Source organism: Eptatretus burgeri, chromosome 5 (genome assembly GCF_056783735.1).
Source record: "Eptatretus burgeri isolate ZD-2024b chromosome 5, Ebu_testis_v1, whole genome shotgun sequence".
Lineage (NCBI taxonomy): Eukaryota > Metazoa > Chordata > Myxini > Myxiniformes > Myxinidae > Eptatretus > Eptatretus burgeri.
In genome coordinates this window covers 36,227,669-36,248,650 of record NC_140965.1, presented here as the reverse complement: position 1 = coordinate 36,248,650, position 20,982 = coordinate 36,227,669, and the positions used below count along the sequence as shown (strand labels likewise).

At 43.9% G+C, this 20,982-nt stretch overlaps 1 protein-coding gene across 1 annotated transcript in view; it reads left to right on the top strand.

Moving 5' to 3' along the window:
* Positions 1 to 17,739, top strand: part of LOC147026232 (annexin A6-like) — a 78,611-nt gene extending 60,872 nt beyond the window's left edge. Inside the window, exons 10-20 of the mRNA XM_085883573.1 lie at positions 8,861 to 8,918; positions 9,018 to 9,093; positions 9,533 to 9,627; positions 9,747 to 9,917; positions 13,368 to 13,401; positions 13,598 to 13,677; positions 16,288 to 16,356; positions 16,450 to 16,551; positions 16,659 to 16,734; positions 16,990 to 17,102; positions 17,546 to 17,739. Of these exons, the coding sequence (XP_085739699.1) occupies positions 8,861 to 8,918; positions 9,018 to 9,093; positions 9,533 to 9,627; positions 9,747 to 9,917; positions 13,368 to 13,401; positions 13,598 to 13,677; positions 16,288 to 16,356; positions 16,450 to 16,551; positions 16,659 to 16,734; positions 16,990 to 17,102; positions 17,546 to 17,662 (991 nt within the window). The 3' untranslated portion in view covers positions 17,663 to 17,739. The remainder of the gene's footprint in view (positions 1 to 8,860; positions 8,919 to 9,017; positions 9,094 to 9,532; positions 9,628 to 9,746; positions 9,918 to 13,367; positions 13,402 to 13,597; positions 13,678 to 16,287; positions 16,357 to 16,449; positions 16,552 to 16,658; positions 16,735 to 16,989; positions 17,103 to 17,545) is intronic.
* The last annotated feature ends 3,243 nt before the right edge of the window (positions 17,740 to 20,982 follow it).

Below are 20,982 nucleotides of genomic sequence, written 5' to 3'. Positions count from 1 at the left end.
ATGCCCACATGAGCAGGGATCCAGCGCAAATCCACCACCAGACCCCTCCAGTTCATGATGTTATACAAATGCCAAGCTTCTAGGACCAAGTCATACCTGCAGCCACCCTGGAAGGATTCCAGCGCCTTTAATGCCGAAAGTGAGTCTGAGAGGATAACTGCACTAAGAGGATTGAACTCGATTATCCATTCCATAGCTAGGACGATAGCAAACAGTTCAGTCGAGAAAACTGAAAGATGATCGGTTAACCGAAAAGCCCTGACCACACGGACATCGGGGATACATATCGCCGCCGCTGTCCTTCCTAGAGAGGGTTCTTTGGACCCATCCACATATATATGCAAAGATTGACTCCAACTTGTATTTATAAACTCGATAGCCAGGTTGCGCTTTACCACAGGATTAACTGAATCCATTTTTCCCCAGAGATCCATGCGGAGACGAAGGGGTTCGAGTGTCCAGGGGGCCAAATGGGAACTTTATGTTGGGGGCTGACTGGAAGGGAGTCCAGCTTCATTTCCTTGGCTAACTTGATACAGGCCAGGCCAAGAGGCAACGAAGCAGAGTTGTTGTCTAACTTCAGGTATTCCCAACAATTTTCAAATAAGGATTTGCCAGGATGGCTGTCCCCAGAAGAAATGGATCTAGCCCAATATTTCATTCTCAGCATCTCCCAGCGAAGGGACAAGGGCATCTCACCTATTTCCACCAGAAGGGCAGACACTGGAGTGCTCGTAAAAGCACCTAAACATACACGAAGGGCTTTTGACTGGACAGTCTCAAGTTTTTTTTCGGATGCTCTTGGCCATATCACCGAAAGCCAGGCATCCATAATCCAGGTGGGAACGAATTTTAGCATTGTATATCATGAGAAGACTGTCACAATGTGCTCCCCACTCTGTTCCAGAGAGACAACGTAATAAATTTATGCCTTTGGCACATTTACCTATCAGTTCCTTCACCTGCGGAGTCCAGGTTAGTCCCTTATCGAAGGTGACTCCTAAGAAAGACACCACTCGAGATGGATGGATGCAAGTGCCATTAATTATACCATTGCTGTATCATCCGTTTTCTTCTTACGGGAAAATATGATAAACTTGGACTTATCAGCTGATAGTTTAAAACCCCAGTCTTCGGGCCATTTCTCCACGAGACAGATATCGCCCTGGAGTTTTTTACTCGAAGTAGCAAGATTTTTACACCGAATCCACATAGCAATGTCGTCAGCAAACAGGAATAACTTGCTATGGAGCTTGCGGATGGAGGCAACATAATTTATCATCTATCTATAATTCCAGCAATCTGTGTGTCTGTGACCGCTGTTTCTCGACAACCACTGATCCAATCTAATTGAAACTTGCCAGATATATTGCTGGAGACCTGAGGATGTGCCTTTTCAAGGTTTGATATTAATCGGACAAGTGCTTCCCAAGTTATGGCCATTTATTTACCAAACCAAGGACAAGACACGTTGTTGCGTGGGCGTGGCCGATGGGGAAGGGAAGCTCAGCCGCGTTCCCCATTACGGGTTACAACGTACGGACTTCTGGAGAGTGATGACTTCGTGTATTCTCATAATTTCTCGATTTCTTATGCGCATTTATAGATAAACACAATGCCCCAAGTTATGATCGTTTACATATTAGACGGTGCATAAATTTCAGTAACATCAGAGTGCTGGTGTGCTCCGAACCAGGAAGTAAATTTTTTTCTCTCTTCTCTTCTCTTTTTGTTTTTCCTTGTGACAAGGTAAAATATGTTGGTGCTAATTGAATGATTAGCCATTAAAACCTAAATTGCGAATCATCGTAACGGCCTGTGTGGTTGTTGTTTCTTGCTCGCGGTTGGAATATTTATTTATTTTTTACGGGTACATACTTGTAATACTAAAGAGTGTTGGGCTTAAGCAGCTTCCCTGGGGAATGCCCTTTTCAGAATGAAATGAAGAGGAGAGGCTCAGGCCAACCCTCACCTGAAATGTTCTATTCGATAAAAAGTCACCAATCCAATCGTGCATTCTGCCATTGACTCCGAGATTACTCAGTTTATAAAGGAGGCCATTTTTCCAGACTGAATCGTATGCCTTTTGGATATCGAGGAACATTCCCAGAAGAGACTCCTCGATTACCTTGGGATTTCCTTGCATCATTTGCCAGTGCGGAAATGTGATCCATAACGGACCGTCCCTTTTGAAAACTGCTCTGGCCTTTATACAATAGGTTGTTCTTTTCCAAGAAGAAGACCAATCGGTTATTCACCATTTTCTCCATTAATTTGCAAACAACTGAGATCGGACGATATGAAGATGGAACAGTGCCATCTTTCCCCTCTTTCAGGATAGGAATTACAATAGCGCGTTTCCAATCGCTGGGAAGCTTCCCTAAAGCCCAAATCCTATTGAAGAAACTCAGGAACACTCTCAACACCCGATCCTCCAAGTGTTTGAACATAAGGAACGATAACCGATCCGGGCCTGGGACGCTATTCTTAACCGAACGAATCACCTGCTTCAGTTCCCAAATAGTGAAGTCAAGATTGAGTAAAGGGTTTGAAGGCAGAACTATATTGATGATCACCCTGGTTTGATTTACAACTTGGGGAAAACGAGCCTCTAAAACGTCATCCTTTATGATATTCTCACTACTAGAAAAGAATTGACCCACGGCTTTTGCCTTGTCTGCATGAGAACACAGGGCTATGTTCTGGGAAATAATCACTGGAAAAGATCTCCCTCCTGTGGTGTAGTCAGGCCCACGGGGAGGGGCATGATGATGATGCATGATGGGCGTGATGGTGGAGGAGTGGCCGTGGGGTTCGGCGAGGGATATGAGGTGTGCACGCCGTCTGAGGTGTCGTAGTAATACTGGAGTCGGCCGGCTCGTGAGTGTACCGCGTACGGAATAAAGGAGAGCCGCGGGCACAGTACGCCCTGGCTCGCACTCGTGCAACACAGCCCGGCTCGACTGTTCCTCCGCTTCGTGTCTGCCTGCTAAGCATCTCCCATCCCAGTACAGTACAGTGGCGACGAGGATCGGCGGATCGGCGTGTGTAAGGGCGGTTCCAAGCTACGGAACCAAGTGTCTCACGGAACATGGCGGAAGGTCGCGGCACGGCACACGGACGTGTACCCGTGTTCGGGGGAGATGAGTTCGAGTTGTTTTCTGAACAGTTGGGTTGCTACTTTCGGGCAAATGATGTAGAGGATGAAGAGAAACGCAAGGCGATCTTGCTCGCCTCGCTATCAACGGAGCACTACCGCCTGCTGAGTGATTTGGTGGCTCCAAATAGACCCAGTGATGATATGCTATCCTTTCAGGACATCGTGACGAAAATGAAGACCCACTTGGCGCCGGAGAAGTCGTTACATCTCGCGCGGTTCCAGTTCGATCATCTCGCTAAGGGTGGCGAGGAGCGCGTTGCGGACTTCGTGGCACGAGTGAAGCATTCGGCTGTGCCTTGCAAATTCACGGCAGAGGAGCGTCCAACAAGGCTCAGAGATCGTTTTATTTCTGGTCTGCGAGACGCAAAGATGGTAGCGGCTATCCTGCGATTGACCGACATCACATTCGACTCGGCGGTCGTGACTGCTTCGTCTGTCGAACAGACGCTCACGGATGTCCGTGCCATTGCTGGCCAGGACGCAATGAGTAGCTCCAGCTGGAGTATGGCAGCTAATCCCGAAGTCAATGCGGTAATCGCACAAGTGCCGCGAGTCACGCAGCCCGGAGTCCGAGCGGTGGCTCAAGTGCCGCAGGTCGCACGCGCGCCTGGCGGTGCGGGACGAGGGGCACCGCAGCACGATCGCACCGGGAGCGAAGGGGCACCGCAGCACAGTCGCACCGGGAGCGAGGGGGCACCGCAGCACGGTCGCGCCTGGAGCGAGGGGGCACCGCAGCACGGTCGCGCCTGGAGCGAAGGGACTTTCCGCGGCTGCTGGGGGTGTGGGGGTCCGCACCTGCGACAAATGTGCCCGTATAAGAACACCGTGTGTTTGCATTGTCACAAGGTGGGACATTTGAAGCGTGTGTGTCGGATGGCGGGAGCCTCCGTTGGGGTCTTGGGTGACGAGGTGCGAGAGGACCCCAGTGACCTGGAGATCGGCCTGCAACCGGGGCCTGACAATGCCGGCGAACCAGAGCGGGAGATGCAACCACGGTTGAGTCTGTTTTCCGTTGGTTCGGAGATAACGACGCCTTTCACGGTTGAAGTCGAAGTGAATGGCCAACCTACTGTGTTTTGCGTGGATACCGGGGCTGCGGTGTCGGTCATGGGTGAGCGGGCGGCTCGTGGTCTTCGCGGTATTCGCCTGGTCAAGACGGCCTTGTCGTTATACACGTACACCGGTGAAGCGATTGCACCGCTTGCGAGGGCCGACGTCTCAGTGCGCTACCGAGATCGACGCGCCCGGCTCTCGGTGTTCGTTGTACGAGGGACGGGCCCCCCCTGTTGGGTCGAGACTGGCTTGCGCACCTCGGACTGGGTCTCCGGTTCGTACCTCCAGATGTGCCGGTACTCTCTTCGAGGCCTTCATCGAGTACCGAGGGCGAGGCTCTGGCGGGCGGTGAGAGCCGTATCAGCTCTCGCGATGAGTTCCCGCGCTGTGGCAAGGTTCGAGAGGCAATGCGCATCGGTGTGGTTCAGGCAGCTTCAACAGGTGGCGGTGGGCCCGTGGCGTTAAAGGGAGTCGCGAGTCGCAGCATCGAGTCGACAACCAAGGAGCGGACTCGTGATGCGGGTTGTGGGTTGTTGTTCATGGCATATGTGTTTTTCCTTGCTCTAGTGATGCAGTTTAACGTTGTTGAAATAAATGCCAGCAGTTCTCATGTAAAAGTGGATGTGGCGGAGATCAGTCAATGGGAGTTGGATTATGGTCAATGTGATGTGGGGCGAATAAAGAAGGTTTGTTAGCCTCCAGTTGCTCCAGACCGCAGGTAATTACTTTGTCATGTGCTGGGATTTTATCAAAAAGCGCGCTGTACGGAAAAATGAATTTGCGATGCTTCGAATGTTATTCGTAATGATTTATAACGAGCCTATGATTGCAGTGTGGTTTAAGTGGAGTTGCTCCCGTCTAGCGGCCGTGTGGGTCTCGGAGATCGACTCGGCACCAAGACTGGTGCCCTGGTCTGCGTTACCTCCACCTCTGATTGCGAGCACAACTCGCTGTGTTCGCTCAAGGCCGTTGGGACGGGCGTTGGCGTCTCGACTGATTGTGGTGCGTGAGTTGTTTTGGCGCATTAAATGCATGCAGCCAGCAGCGCTGTTCAGCGCCCCCGGCCAAGGTCTAGGGCTGGCGCCACAGCTTCCAGATAGCGGGCTGCCGGCCTCGGGATGTTTATCTACGTCGGGTCTGCCTGGGGGGAGTGGGCCGGAGGCGTTTGATGGGGCCGGAGGAGGTTAGCTCGAGAGGTCATTACGACCTTGGCCAGGGTCATGTCAGCATGGGCCACCTGGGGGGGGGGGGGCGTTTTTGCTGCATAATGCCGCTGTGCTTCTCATTTTGCTGCTTCATATCGGTAACGCGGTCAGACCTGACCTTTAATGCTCCACTCGCTCGCATCGACACATTATATGATGTGGTGCGCTATTATACTTTGTTATTTTCATTTTATTTCCATGATTATTATACGAAATCCTTCGTGTTCTGCATGCTTCTTATAATACTGATCATTTAATAATCATACTTTTAGGAGGGAGGAGTGTGGTGTAGTCAGGCCCACGGGGAGGGGCATGATGATGATGCATGATGGGCGTGATGGTGGAGGAGTGGCCGTGGGGTTCGGCGAGGGATATGAGGTGTGCACGCCGTCTGAGGTGTCGTAGTAATACTGGAGTCGGCCGGCTCGTGAGTGTACCGCGTACGGAATAAAGGAGAGCCGCGGGCACAGTACGCCCTGGCTCGAACTCGTGCAACACAGCCCGGCTCGACTGTTCCTCCGCTTCGTGTCTGCCTGCTAAGCATCTCCCATCCCAGTACAGTACACCTCCCGACTTAACTCCCTGTATACTTTTGACTCTTCCCCATATAGTTTTGAGAGGGGTATCCGGATTAACTGATGAACAAAATGATTCCCAAGAGGCAGACTTGGCCCGTTTTATAGTTCTTTGGGCTATCGCCCTTTTCCTCTTATACTCTATAATGTCCTCCAACCTGAGGGTTTTCCTCAGTCTCTTTAGAGCCGACCATCTTCCCTGGATTGCCAATTTGCAATCCTCATTCCACCAGGGGACCTTAATTTTCCTACCCCTGAAGGAATTGAGGTTGATTGTTTCCCAAGCAATGTTATACATAATTTGAACAATATTCTTATTGATGCTATCGATGTTGTGAACACCAATCTCTTCCTTCACTTCCCTGACACATCGATCTGAAAACTGACCCCAATTCGCCTTAGAAAAGTTCCAAGAAGCTGGACCGAGTGAGTCCACAGAACCCCTTTCACATTGGAGATTTGTGATCACAGGAAAGTGATCACTCCCTTGGTTGTCATCATGGACTTCCCAATCGAATATCGCAGCTTCTATTGAAGAAATAAGAGTGATATCCAGAGGGGACATCTTCCCTGTGGATGGATTTATACATGTTCCCTGTCCGTCATTTAATATCACCATATCGAATTCATCGATCAAATCCTCAATAATATCGCCATTCCTATCAGTGTTTTTGGAGCCCCAGAGAATATAATGGCTGTTGAAATTGCCACAGACAAGTACCACCCCTTCACACCTTCTAAAAACCTCCTGAAGACTCTTGTGCATCAATGGTTGGCAAGGATTATAGAAGTTTATAATTGTAACCCTCCCCCTTGAGCCATGGACCTTGATAAGAATACACTCCAGCTCCATAATGTCTTCCGTTTCCGTGAAGGGAACACCAAATTTCACCATAATGCCACACCCACCCCCTTTACCTCGAGCTCTATCCCTACGAATAAGGGTATACCCCGGCATATGAAATCGATTGTGCTCCTTGAGCCATGTTTCTTGAAAACAAATAATATCCGGTTTAGTTAACAACTCAGAGACGTATTTTTTAAATTCGGACCCGTGTGCCACTAGACTTTTAGCATTCCATTGGATTATTAACATAAACCACATTGGGTCCTGAGACTGTTTGGCATCAAGACTGGTTTCTCTCTCTTTATTATTGCCCGTCTTGTTAAATACCTTATTAATATCCTTGGTAGAAATACCATCCCATCCCAGATGTTTTCAGGCTGCTGAAGCAATAATGCTAATCTTCTCCAATCTCCTTTGTACAACAGCTGTGCAATTTTCCACCTCAGTAATAAATCCAATGAACCCCAATTTGGAAATGTTCAAAACCACCATGGCACTTGAATCCTCAGTTTGGCAATCCTGATCTATTGTCTCCGTCTGGCAACCAACCGAAACCGTTTGTATCTTAACCGGAGCTGGAGTTTTAGTAATCAGATTCGTTTCTTTGACTGGCAACACCACTTTGGGGACCTTGAGCACCGCCTCCGCATACGATAACTTCCCAGTGGTTTTCACTTGCTGGATCTGGGCCGCTCTTTGAAATTTCAGACAACCTCTGTAGGCTGCACTGTGCTCCCCACCGCAATTGGCACAGCACATCTAAACGCACGTACAACTCTCATACTCATGATCCCCATTACACTTGCTGCAACGCCGTTTACCCCGACAGGATGTTGCAGTATGACCGAATCTTTGGCATTTGTAACATCTTAAAGGGGGAGGGATATACTCCCGAACAGGAAAGGCTTGGTAGCCCAGGAACACTTTAGGGGGAAGGACCGGGATGGAGAAGGACAACACCACACATGTGGTATCGACCTTCACACCATCCCTCACCGACGTAAGACGACGGGCTTCACCTACTCCCATGTCAGCCAAATGCCTCTTGATAACCTCCATATCAATGTACAGGTCAATCCCGTAAATTACCCCCCCGGCATTCCCTTAAAGATCTGGGGATGTGAACAGATATTCGAATATCCCCGAAAAGAGACTCTCAGAATCTTTTCCCGCTGGGCCACCGATTTGCACTGGATCAGGTGACCCGATCGAAGTTTCCTTGCACAATGTACATCACCAAATTATTTTCCAATTAGGAAGCCAATTTTATAGGGTTATTGAAAATTAACGACTTGGACCCTTCCACACCCGAAATTATAATCGGGAATTTATCCCCCGACTCCTCTTTATCCTTCACTACTTCCATCACAGGGCCTGCCCCTCCTCATGGCCGACACTCGAGAAGTTCTAACACTTCTTGACGAGGGCGCCCAATCATCCTCACCCGGTACCCCATCCATATACTCTCATCCCCTGGGGATCCCCAAGAGTGAAAATAACGACCTTACCGATCAATACCAAAAATACAAGTACTCAGAACCAGAGGTGATACCGAATACCGGAAGTACTTGGAAGCACCCCCTCTCCGCCAAATCACGTGACCGCCCTTCCTCCTCTTCGAAGTCTTAATGGATTTTAACATTAACATATGACATTTAATGGGTTTTAGGAAAACATTTCGAATATTTTAAGAAAACATTAAACGGCTTGTAAATATTTTTGCAAAAAGAATAAGAAAACCCAGCAGCACCAACCGATAACCACAGCTTATACACCGCACAGATATTAACAATTACGACAACGTCATCCCGAGCTCACCTGTTGTTCAGATGGCGGTGTCTGCGCACGGCACGAAAACGTGACGTCATTGTGAAGCTGCCAATCTGAGAAATCACGAGCACAGGTTCCAGTGATTCCTGTCATCGCACGGAAACCCAATCATTCACATGTTCCCGCGTTTTTATTCGGTTTATAATGAGGGAGAGGAGGTCCTGGTTCCTCGGTTCAAGGTTTTCTAGTAATCTGGTTTGTTCTCATCGGTTGAGAAATCCATGAACCAAGAGATGGGGAACGTCTCGGTATTGTTCTCCATTAATGGTCATCCTTTCGTTAACAAGTGTTTACAAGTGTGATTTGTGGATCAGAGTGTGAACTTGTGTTTCTAATCTTCTCCACAGGCCACGGTTCATGATTTCCCAGATTTTGATTCGGATAAAGATGCCAAAGCAATAAAGTTTGCCTGCAAGGGTCTTGGTGAGCATTGTTGGTGGAGAACCTTGAGGTCATGGAACTTCATTTGTCATCTAGAAATTGGGAACCGAGGAATAGGGTTTGTTTGTGTGTTTGTTTGTGTCGAATGTCGGGGGATCGGGTCAAAAATTTCGATCCCGATTGACTTCCAATTTGGCTTGTTGTATCTTGGTACGAGTGTCCCATTATTTGCCAAAAAATGATGAAATTTGGTTCAGCCACTTGCGGTTACCATGGCAACAAAGTTCCCTAATGATGAACAAATGCAAATTTTCAGAGGTCAAGGCAAATCTGGTGATCTTGAAAGATCAAACTCCAGGTTTTTTATTTTTATTTTTTTCAGATATCATGGAGATATCACAGTTATTTTGGCAATTTCATTTGTTTGTTTGTTTTACATATATACGATTTGGTTGTTTTGAGATGCTGTTTGCTTTTGTAGGGACTGATGAAGATGAGATTTTGGGAATTTTGACCAAAAGGTCTTCATGGCAAAGGCAGGACATCAAGGAGGCGTTTAAATCGATGTTCGGCGAGGTGAGTTCTGCGATTTTAATGGTGATAATTTCGTTTGGGGTTAAGGATTCACTCTATTCGTGGAAACCTTTTGGATGCCTCAGGTGCACTGGATGGAGTTCTTGACTTTTTGTGCTCAGGATCTGGAGAGTGTTCTCAAGAGTGAGCTCTCCGGTAATCTGGAGGAGGTTTTACTGGCTTTGCTGGACCGTCCCAGCGTGTTCGACGCGAAACAGCTTCGCTCGGCCATGAAGGGTCCAGGAACGGATACAGAGCTCCTCATCGAGATCTTGTGTACTCGCACGAACACTGTGAGTGATCGTTTGTCTCTTCTACTGATGAGTCTATGATTTGTCTGGAGGCCTCGTGTTCAGTTAGCAAGTTTCTTGTACTGCACTTGCCATTTGGCTTGAGCTCTCCACTTGAAATTGTTGAATGGCCGGCTGGGCAAGTGTAACTGAACACTCCCAACCCCCCCCCCCCCCGCTCCCCCTGTTTCGTTCAGAATATTGTATTATGATTCAAAAGAATATTCAGAAATTTTATTGCAAACTGGCAGATGCAACACGTCTCCCTTCTGATGGAAGGAAGGGGTGAGCCAAGAATAAGGGGGAGTGGGGGGGGGAGGGGAGATTGCCGCCTCCCCAAATGTCACTGTACACTCTGTGAGGGGAGGTTCTCTACTTGTTTGGGGGGAGGATGGGGATGTAGTACAGGATTGTCAAAGAAATTCTCTGCTTCAGGTTTGATGCAACAGAGTTCAAGTTGTGGCATGAAAATGGATAACACAAACAGTGCTGAGATCCCTTTAAGTGCCCCAGCAAATGAAATATTATACACAAAAAACAATGGTGTAATAATGAGAGAGTTGAACAAAGCAAAAGATGAGAAACTGCATGTAGCTAGTCATTGGGTTGGGGGAGAAATGAACTCAGTAAAATTCAACCAATCGGGAAGAAGCACATCTTGTTCATGGTCCACGCTTGCTAACAGGGCAGAAGTAAGGGTCAACCACAAACAGCTACTGGTAATGGCCGCTCCAACATTTTTCCCAGGGCAAATAACATCCCAAGCCTCTTACCAGTCACGATGACGAATTCGCTGTTTATAGGAGCCATGATATCGTCATTTCATGTCCAAGTTTAAACCAGAATACGAGTTATTTCATCATGTAGTAATAGATATAACCACAAACTTGTTAAGTTTTCCAGGTAATGAAGTAGTTTGTCAATTTGATTAACACTAAATCATCATTATTACTAAAAGCAAATATATATCGTTGGGATTGCATTTTTGTTTTTTAAGGCTCTTCCAACTAAAGTGTTTTTTTAAAAGATCCCCTCTGCTAATTTGAGCAAAAGCAAGAGCAGACCCAGTCTCGGGTGACGTTTCACCAGCTTCTCAGCCAGTTTATTCAGGCACAATAGTCTTCAGGTTAACTCTACAGTCTTGCTTCCCAACTGCAAACTTTTTTTTTTTAATTAACTGTTTGTAATAGAATTTATTTTGCCTTCCAAACTCCAGTATTGAACTGTGGTATCGTCATCGAAGCTTGAAGAGTGCGTGTGCCAAGTGGCTGAACCAAGCACACTGACAAAACGGTTGAAGTTATTTGATAAAAACGAAACGTTTAATTATATACATATAGATGTGTTTATCAGTGACGGGTCATATGATGAAAGGAGATCAAACAAAAAAGGGAAACTTGGTGGAAAAATAAATTTGCCCATTTTCAGCCAGCCAATGCCTGATGTACCGCAGAGTAGTTGGGGGGGGGGGGGGAGGAAGCAAACAAACCCTTACAAGTGGTTCCTGGACTTTGTTCAAGTGTGTTTGATATACATAATCAGTGATTGTGTGAATATTGTGAAGTGCTCGCCAATTGGCTTGAGCACTCCGCCAAAACAATTGAGGAATGGCTGGCTTGGCAAGTGATTAGCGATCGCTGATCGATTGGTCATATTAAGCACCACCTGGAGACACCAGAATATCAAACTCTCTGAATTTGACAAAGGAACACTTTCTTTTTTTTATAGCAGTCTTAAGTCGTGCTAAGTTCATTTCTCGAGATAAAATGTTATCATTTGGTTTGAGGTTCTAGAAGTTATGAAATGAAGCCATGAACGCTGCTTCACTGGGTGTTTATAACCAAAATGTTTGCAGTGATATACTTTTTTTTTCAGGTATGATCAGTCATTTGATGATTGGGGGTTGGGGGCGGGGGAGATTTTGTCACAAAGAAATCGTTGTGGCCTGTTCCAAATCGAAGCATTGTCGAGCCGGCCAAAAAAAAGGAATTGAGGGGAGGAACTAGGTGGCTGAGGATGTGCCTGATAAAGGACATAATTAAATAAGGCTGTTAATTATGTTCAAAAGGGGTGTCTTGATGAACCCAAACATGCAATTTTCACTCGTGCACCTTCTTTGCATTCCCTTGGTATGCTTGCAAAGTTTCATGGTTTGGGAGTTTGAGATCACTCCTGCCATTTATTAGTATACAAGCGATGGTGCAGTTTCTTTTCGACCGAAGCACAGTATTTGAGTTGTGTGGTTTAACCACCTTTTTGTGTTTGTATGTTAAAACTAGTCTTGTACACAAGTCTCTAATTTAGTATTTGAATGCTTCTATCTTGGATATTTACCTATTTTCAACGATAAATTGTTGATCTATATACATACAGTACACCATCTCTGGCTAGATTCAAATTCTACCAAATGCCAAACGCTTGATCATGCAGTTTGGTAATCAGGGTTTACCAAATCTGTACTTTGGAATGCGATATAAAAACAAAAACCAAGGTTGTGAAATAATCTCCTGTTGCCATGTTGGAAGCTTTTGAACAGAATCAAATACAGGTGCAGTTTTTAATCTTGCAGGTCTACACAGGTCCTGAATAAGAGTGAACCTTGATGTTCAGGATTGTCAGGATGCTTGCAAGAGGCATTGTTTTGATCTCTTCTGGAATGTTTTAAATAATATTTGTTTTAAGTATTGCTTTTGGCAGAATAACCATGAACCTACTCGGGTTCAGGACAATGATAAACCATGCTCGTCGCTGTACCAGGAACTTGTATTTTGTATATTTAAATTGAGGCTCGTGTAAATATGCAAGTCAGGTTCGAGGCAATTGACTGGCAGTGGGGTCACAATTGTACGTGAACAAACATGAAAAGAGGGAGGAAATTATATTACCTGTAAGAGGGTTGGGTTAATGGGGATTGTAATGAATGTGAGTTTTTCAAAGCCATACAAGAAAATGGGGTTGACCTGTCTTGAAGGCAGTTTCACAAATTGGAGTGGTGTGTGGTAAGTCTGGATTTTGGAAGTTCAACCAGGAAGGGGTTGCTTGAACACATGTCTGACACGAGAGGCTCAGGGGGCTGAGCAGAGGAAGAGACAGATAAATGAGGGTAACAGACCTTGTGGTTTAGCCTCCTCATGGGAGATTCTAATCTGGAAAGTTCTTGCTTTCACAATCTAGGAGAGTTGTGATACTGGGGCAGCAGCCCATACGAGCGGTATAAAGGCCTTGTCGGCTGACTTTTTTTTTTTTTTTTTTTTTTTTTTTTTTTTTAAATATAAACAATGCTTGTCAAACATTGCCATGATTGAGATGATTACATTTTTTTTTTCCTTTGAAGAATTGTGTACTTTAACAATGTGATTACCATACTTTGAAGTTTGGGAGTAATGTACATGAACACTTGGCCTGAATGGATTTTGTATTGCAGTGAAAATGTAGTTTTACTTTCATTTGCAGGAACTTTGTAATCTAAGAAGAGCTTATCACACTGGTAAGAATAGTATACCCCTCTCTACCACTTGTGGTTCCAAATGTCAGTTTCATACTTTGCTTTTAATATATTTTTGTTTTGAAAGCTTTTATAGTTTCTAATGAAGTTAAACCTGCAAAGTTCTGACTTGTTTGTAAATATATATAAATATATATATATATATATATATTTTTTTTTTTTTTTCTCCCCAATGCAGTATTTGAACGTCATTTGGAGGAAGACCTTCGTAGTGAAACCAGTGGAGACCTTGAGAAGCTTTTTGTTGCTTTGGTGCAGGTTTGCATCCCTGTTTCTAATCTTCATGATTTTGTATTTTAAACAAATTCTCTCAATGATTGTTTTGTTTTTTTCCATCATTCTTGATTTTGTTGAAACACTAAATGGGATTGCAAGTTGGATGAAGGGATCTGTTTTGTAAAGATGGCACCCTTTAACTCGGGTGGGGAAGCTTTCCTCATCAATGGGCCTTGGAAGTAGTTTAATTTTGTGTGGGCTGGATATATATGTTTGGTGATTTGTTGGTAATTTAAACAGCACATGCAATTAAGAAATGTAATGATTCTGACAAAGCATGGCAGACGTCTCTCCGCTTGACTCGCCATTATAATCAACCATGGCCAATGACAAAACGAATGGAGCACCAACTTGTTTTACTGTTTTCTAAATAAAACTATTCAGACTTTTCTTTTATTTTTAGGGCAAAAGTAATGCAAAATAATTTGAACTCTTCTCAAACTACATGGTTGTAACATAGAGCAAGTGGTTGCCAAGCTAATCTTTGCTGCCAAAACGATGGCATGTAGTGGTGAATATGGTGATGTATAAAATTGTGAAATTTTGTGGCTTCTGATATTCCTTGCGGCATTAGCTGCCAAGGCCGCTCAGGGTTGACACTGACGCAGGATACTTGACGGTGCAGAAATTATTAATTTGTTCAATATGTACACGATAGCTCACCACTCCATTAAAGACAGAGGGTTCTTTCACATCCACCGACTAATCCAAACAATTGATACCCCTGTGTTTAACATCCCTCTGAGGGACGAAGCACATCAATGAATTGCCCTGCCTGTGAAACACCAGAATGGCAGTTTTATAAAAGTGTTCACATCCAAATCTAGCTCAACTGCTCAGTGGCAAGTCTGCATCACCTGCATGTGTATCCTGCCAGCCCTTCCAACACAATAGCTACATAAATTGCTGACCACACCATGCCACTGGCCATAGTTTCCCATGCTGATTTCAAATTGTGAAAATTACTCTTGAAGTTTAACATTGCTTAATATAGTTTGGTTAGGTCCTCAATAAATGTCTTTGAATCAGTGTAAAGTCAGTAATTGTGATATTAAATATATGTTGCTCATGTAATAGATGTTTGCTCCAGTGTTTGCCAAATTCCCATTCCTGTGAGCATATTTTAAATGTTCTTACCTTTGACTCTATCTAAATGTTGAGCATCGACATGCCATTAGGCATGGGAACTGCTTCGCTCCTGTGTGAAAGGTAAGGGGGGTGGGGGACCCTCCAAAGTGATAAGTAGATGAGCGGTGCTCCACCCATCAAACTGTGCTAACGTCCAGGGAGGGGAGGGGTGTGGTGCATCATTGCTGATTCATGTGGTCGAGGCCATATATGGACCGAGCTAAATAGGAGGCCATAAAAGTCTCGGGTTCTCATTTTCAGAGCAGAAGCTTTGCCCTTTGCTTGCTCCTGGTGGTCCAGAGCCATGCCCCACTGGAGACGAGACCGCACTCTCTCAGCCGACTAGCATGTGGAAAGTTCTGCTGCTGGAGCATGCAGCACATCACCCTACTAATGAACTCAACCACAACCTGTTCTCGGTCTTGCATGATTTTATGGGTTTACCCAGGAACTCTTCTGTTGGTCTCCATTTTTATTGTAGTCTGTTGGGCCCGAATACTTAGTTACTTGAGGATCTCTTGTTCATTGGCATTGTGGGGATGCTCTAGTCAGGATTAAGGGGATATTTGTTTTTGATTATTTATTGATTACTTCCTTGTTATGTTCCCTGTGACAATTGTTTGTCAATTTGACAATATACCTCATCTCAGGGTGAATTTGGGATTTTTTTTTTGTTTTTTTTTCCCTTCTATTGTTGAAAGTTAAATGTTGGGCAGTGGCACATCTCTGGCTCTCGGCCTAACGAGTCGTATGCTAACTAGCGTCGTGGTTTTCCCATTCCGTGGCCCCAATCAGCACAGTACTTTTATTATTTTTTTTTTTTTACATGCTTGAACAAATTGAACTTTATTTGAGGATAATTCCCCAAGATGAGCACAAATCATATGACGATGCTCTTGAGGTACTTAACCTACAGACCGAGTCATCAACACGAACTATGTTCCAAATTTGTGGTCTGTTTGATGCGTTCCCACAATGGCTGCCATCAAAGCAATCTGAGTGACTGCAACTACACCATTGTGACAAGTACAGGGAAATCAGATGCAGAAACAAAAGGTGTTGTAGAAGTTGTGCCTTATCTTGTCAGACTTCTCAATGACTTGTGACAGATTGTTGAACATGATTGTATTGAATATGGTTATTGCAAAGAAAATAAATTTGATACTTAAAATTGTAATGTATTGAACATTGCTTCAATTCATTGTATTTTATTGTAAATATATTCGTAATTCAGCTCTTGGCCATGATGACTATATCAATGTATCTTCGATAGTTGGTCAGTGAATCGGTTGACCACTATGGTCATTGTTGACATGTATGACCAGACTACAACAGTATATTTTGTGGTACGCAATTGTCAATCGGGCACAGTTGAGCTTTACCTGTAAGTGCAAACTTTTATCTGACAAGTTTATCCTTCATGATTTACTTTGTTTGCTTTGAACACTTGTGCGACTTTGGCAGGGTAACCGTGACACAGATTTTGATACTGACCCTGCTCGTGCTGAAGAAGATGCCAAGAATCTCTTTGAAGTGGGTTGGTGGGACAAAAAGGCACTTTTTTTAAATTTTTAATTCATTTGAGCAATTTTATCTGACTTTTGACCACTTTCCTCTTACCCATAGGCTGGTGAGGGTGCTTGGGGAACTGATGAGTTTGTCTTCACTGAGGTTTTGGTTAGGCGTAACTACAAGCAGCTGTGTGAGACCTTCAAGGCTTATGAATCGGTGAGTGCTTTACAAGTTTTATAATGCAATTTTAAGTATTCAACATATGGGTTGGTGGTGTTTTGTTTTTTTTTCCTCTCACTTTCTTGTGTGTACCTCTCTACCAGATGTGTGGCTCTCCAATAGAGGATGCCATTAAGAGTGAAACCTCAGGACATCTCTGTGATGCTTACATGACTATTGGTGAGACATGAATGTTGTGGTGCTTATGCTATTTGATAGATGTAACCACATACTATAATCTGTCATCCAGCACGTCAGGAATCTCAATTAAGTTGTCGACACACAACTGACTTGCTCTTTTGTATTGATCTCGAGCATTTTCGATAACTGGCAAGGGCAAAGTCTCATTGGTGCTGGATAACAGCTTTCACCATGAATGTATAAATATACACACTTTTTTAAAATTTATTTTTAAACCCACAACCTCCACTGTAGTGCGCTGTGCCAAGGACTGCCAGGGATACTTTGCTGAACGAATATACCGCAGCATGAAGGGTGCCGGCACTGATGATTCAACTTTGATTCGGTGCATCATCAGCCGCTGTGAGGTGAGCTCGGCAGGGCAGTTACTTGGTTTGTACATTATTGATGGTAAAATGTGAGCTCTGTCCAGCTCCCTTAAAGAAGGAACCTTGAGTTTGTTTGTCTTGCTTGTCAGAGGTCATTTCCATGAAAGTAGAATTTTTTTGATCCTTTTCCCTCTCAATAGTCAATTGAGTTTCCTTTTGTATTCATAACTTTCCAACCATTCCCTATTTTGCTCATGTTTCTTGAGTCGAGATTTGAATGTTTGAGTAAGATGTCATTATTGGATTGGTGTCAAATAATTAGCCAAATGTGGAGGATTGTTTCAAGTTTGATTCTGCTATTTATATTTTTGGAATAAATTTATTTAACTTTTTGGAAGTTATCACTTGTGACTTGAAGTGCAGTTTGTTTTTGTCTCTTTTTCAATGAAATATTACCATGTTGAACTTGAGCCTGTTTCCAGATCGACCTGGGAACGATAAGAGATCGCTTCAATGAACTCTATGACTCGCCCTTGGCAAAGTGGATTGAAGATGATTGTTCTGGCTATTATAAGAAAGTTCTGTTAAATCTCATCTAATTTCTTTCCTCGAATTGCTGCAAATGTTACCTTCTTTAAGCTGTTTTCTCAAAGACGCTTCATGCTGAACTTGCCAGTTTTGATAATGTTCACTGCATTGTCTCTTGATTTGTTGAAATTTGCAATAAATTCACAAGTGATCTGTGCTTTGGATTGTTGGAGTCGTGCATAAAACCAAACCTTTGCCACCATCGCAGTTTGTCTGCAAAATTTGAGTTGAGTTGAGCTCTGATTCTGGACTTGAGTTTCAAAGGGGGTTACAGATATCTGGGGTGGACAGAGCAGAGGGTGGAAGAAGACTAATCACTGAGCTGCTGTCAATGGCAAATTGAGAGAGTCCAATGACCTTGAAGGCTTTGGTTTCCAAGGTGAGCAGAATTTTAATCTGTGGATGAGAAACTTGCACATGGATAATTTTGTGTGGCAAGGAAGGACTTTGCATGACTGAGGATGCCCAGTTGGTGACTGGCTTTGGCGAGCAACTTTGAAATGTGGCTTGCCCAAGAAGATTGGGGTTGAATGAACCTCAAGAGGGTTATTGAGTCTTGGAGGGTTTGTGTATGGTCCTTTCAGAGAGTGGGATTTCTCAAGATTAAGACCGATTGCAAGCGCTTGCCCAGTTTGTTTTTTGTCAAGCTTGGAAGAGCTTCCTGCCTGAAGGATAAGGAATGTCATGACAGTGGAGTCATTAGCAAAGAGATGAAGATCAGGAATAGGATTGGGCTTGGAATACTGCCTTGGGGCACTCAGCCTTGACAGAAGAAAGTATTCTGCTGAGCCACACATTGGCTACAAGAGTGAAGGAAGTCTGTAATGTAAGAGTTAACTTTGGATGCCATATGCAGAGTTTGGAGAGCAAGGAAGGATGCCAGATTGTTGAAAGCTCAGTGTGCAGACTGCCCTGATCTAACATTGAGGACCTCCATCCTTTGGGGGCATAGAAGCAGAATGCCATGTTCTGAATCAGAATTGATATGAGGTGTTCGAGGAAGAATTTTATATACATTTGTAATTATGGATTCCCTGACCTTCCTGATTACTGGAAGCAAGCCAACATGTTGCTCTGTAGTTGAGGGGATCCATTTGGCACCTTTAGTAATGCAGTGTTTGCTGACTTTCATGCAGATGGAAGATAACTTTGGGCAAATTAAAGGGTGGAATGCACAGAGTAGGTGCAAGAGAAGGTTTATTGCTTATCTGGAATTTAAATATTAACTAGCACACTTTTATTTGCACCCTGAGTTGAGCCTGATAAGGACTGGTGAATGTCTAATCTGTCTAAACGCTAAAGGATACAAAAGGTCTGAAGGGGTCTCTTTTGGGTTTTCATGGGTGGGGGGGGTCTCAAGGGTCAAAGCATATTCTAATAGTATCATAAACATATGTGAAGTCAGGATGCAAATGACATTCAAACGGTATGTAATTAAGTCAGTCCATCCAGGAAGTAGTGTGACTTGTTTTTTCCTTCAAAACTTGGACATAATTTATTTGTAGTTGTGGGTGAAGAGAAACATGAATAAAACATTATTGTAAAAGGAAATTGGAAATTTTAATGCCCTTTGCCACCACCACCAGGTGGCTCTGCATGGTACTCATTTTCATCGAGGATTTATGCCCCCCCACCCCCCACCCCAACACACCCTGGTTTACCTCCCACAAAGCTGTATTTGTACCCCGAGTTTGTAACTTAAAAGGTGTGGTTGTGCATCAAGAACAAATTTGATACAGCCATTTATATATTAGTGGGGTATGCTTACACATTGTGTGAGCATACGAACCATGCTTCCCCATTCTTGGGTCACTCACTTGAATTTTTTTTTTCATTTATTTATATTTTAACTTGCGGATGCTTTGTGACAGTTCAGAATTTTATTTATTTATTTTATCCCCCCCCTTCCGTTTATTGGCTTTGTCAGCACACAATTACTGTGCTTCCCCAATGTCTTGGGTCACTCACCCATGTTTGGTTTATTTTTATTTATTTTTCATTTTTTTCCCCTTTTCATTTATGGATGTCTGAATTCTAAATTTTTCCAGTGTGCCGGCTTCGATGTCCATTGGCTAATTTGCCTCCAATTTTCATGTTTTATATATTTTCGATAGTGACTTTTCTTGATGTGTACTGTCCATAAATGTTGAAGGTCAAGGTTATGGTGGTCTGAAATGTATGCCATGTGGGCAACTGGGGAGGCTTACCTTAAGCAATTGCAGATATCTTTCTTGTGCTTCTTTTAGTTCAGGGTGTTTACTTGTTCCTGTGAATTACCTACCACTCGGCTTTGGGTGTTCCATGGTGGATTCTGCCTCAAGGCAAATGACTTCCATGCTTGGCCTTTGTCAGTTGCAGTTAATGGGGTGGGTTGCATCCACGTGACCACACCATGCAAATGGTCCATTACTAAATTTTGATGACTTGATTTTTTCAACTGGAATACCAGTATGTTGAAAAATAGCAAATGCTATTTTATTTTTAATGGCAGCGAAGCAGCCATAAATTGAAATGTATAACCAATATGCATAGCATAACCCTGTCATGAGTTACAGCCTTGGACTAAGTAAAGCTAGTCATCAACCAGAAGATTTATTGTAGCAAACACCCAGATTTTCTCCATAATCAAGAATTGGTAAATCTTTTGGTTCTTTACCAAAAAATGGCCTTTAGAGCTCGAGGACCTTGTGATGGTGGTTATTGGCCTTTGGCAGATGTTATCGTGGTTCCCTGTAGGGTGCAGGCTTTTCTCTTCTCTTTCCAGCTTGTAGAAAAGGTCTTCAATCACTACCATGGAATTGTCTCCGACTGCTGCTTTCTCATTTTTCTACCACCTCTCATTCCTTCCTATTTTACGATCTGACCCTTTGCCATTTGTTCTTTCATGAGCCTTTTTTTTTTTTGTCTACATATGGGATGTTCCGGATAGCAATTTAACATCTTCATTATTTTGATTTAAAATCTTTCCTGTGTCAAATAATGAAACCAGCCGAAACACATTTGATTTTTCAAATAGAATTTAATTTTTCAAGATAATTTCCTGTATCTGTAATCCTTTATTGCTTGTTTTTGGTCATCTGGGAGTTGAGGCCATCAAGGTGTGAAAAACCAAAAACGTATAACTACCATTGGAAAGGAGTTAACATGTCTGTTGTTAACCCTTTGTTGTCAGGGACCACATACCAGAGTGAAAATGATTGCATCAAGAGCATGAATGATGATAAACTAAACTGTACAAAAAAAAAAAAAGATGCCATCAGTAGTCTAAGGATTTGAGTGAATGTCCAGGTACTGCAATTAACTCAACTTCCCAAAAGGAAGATATTTATTT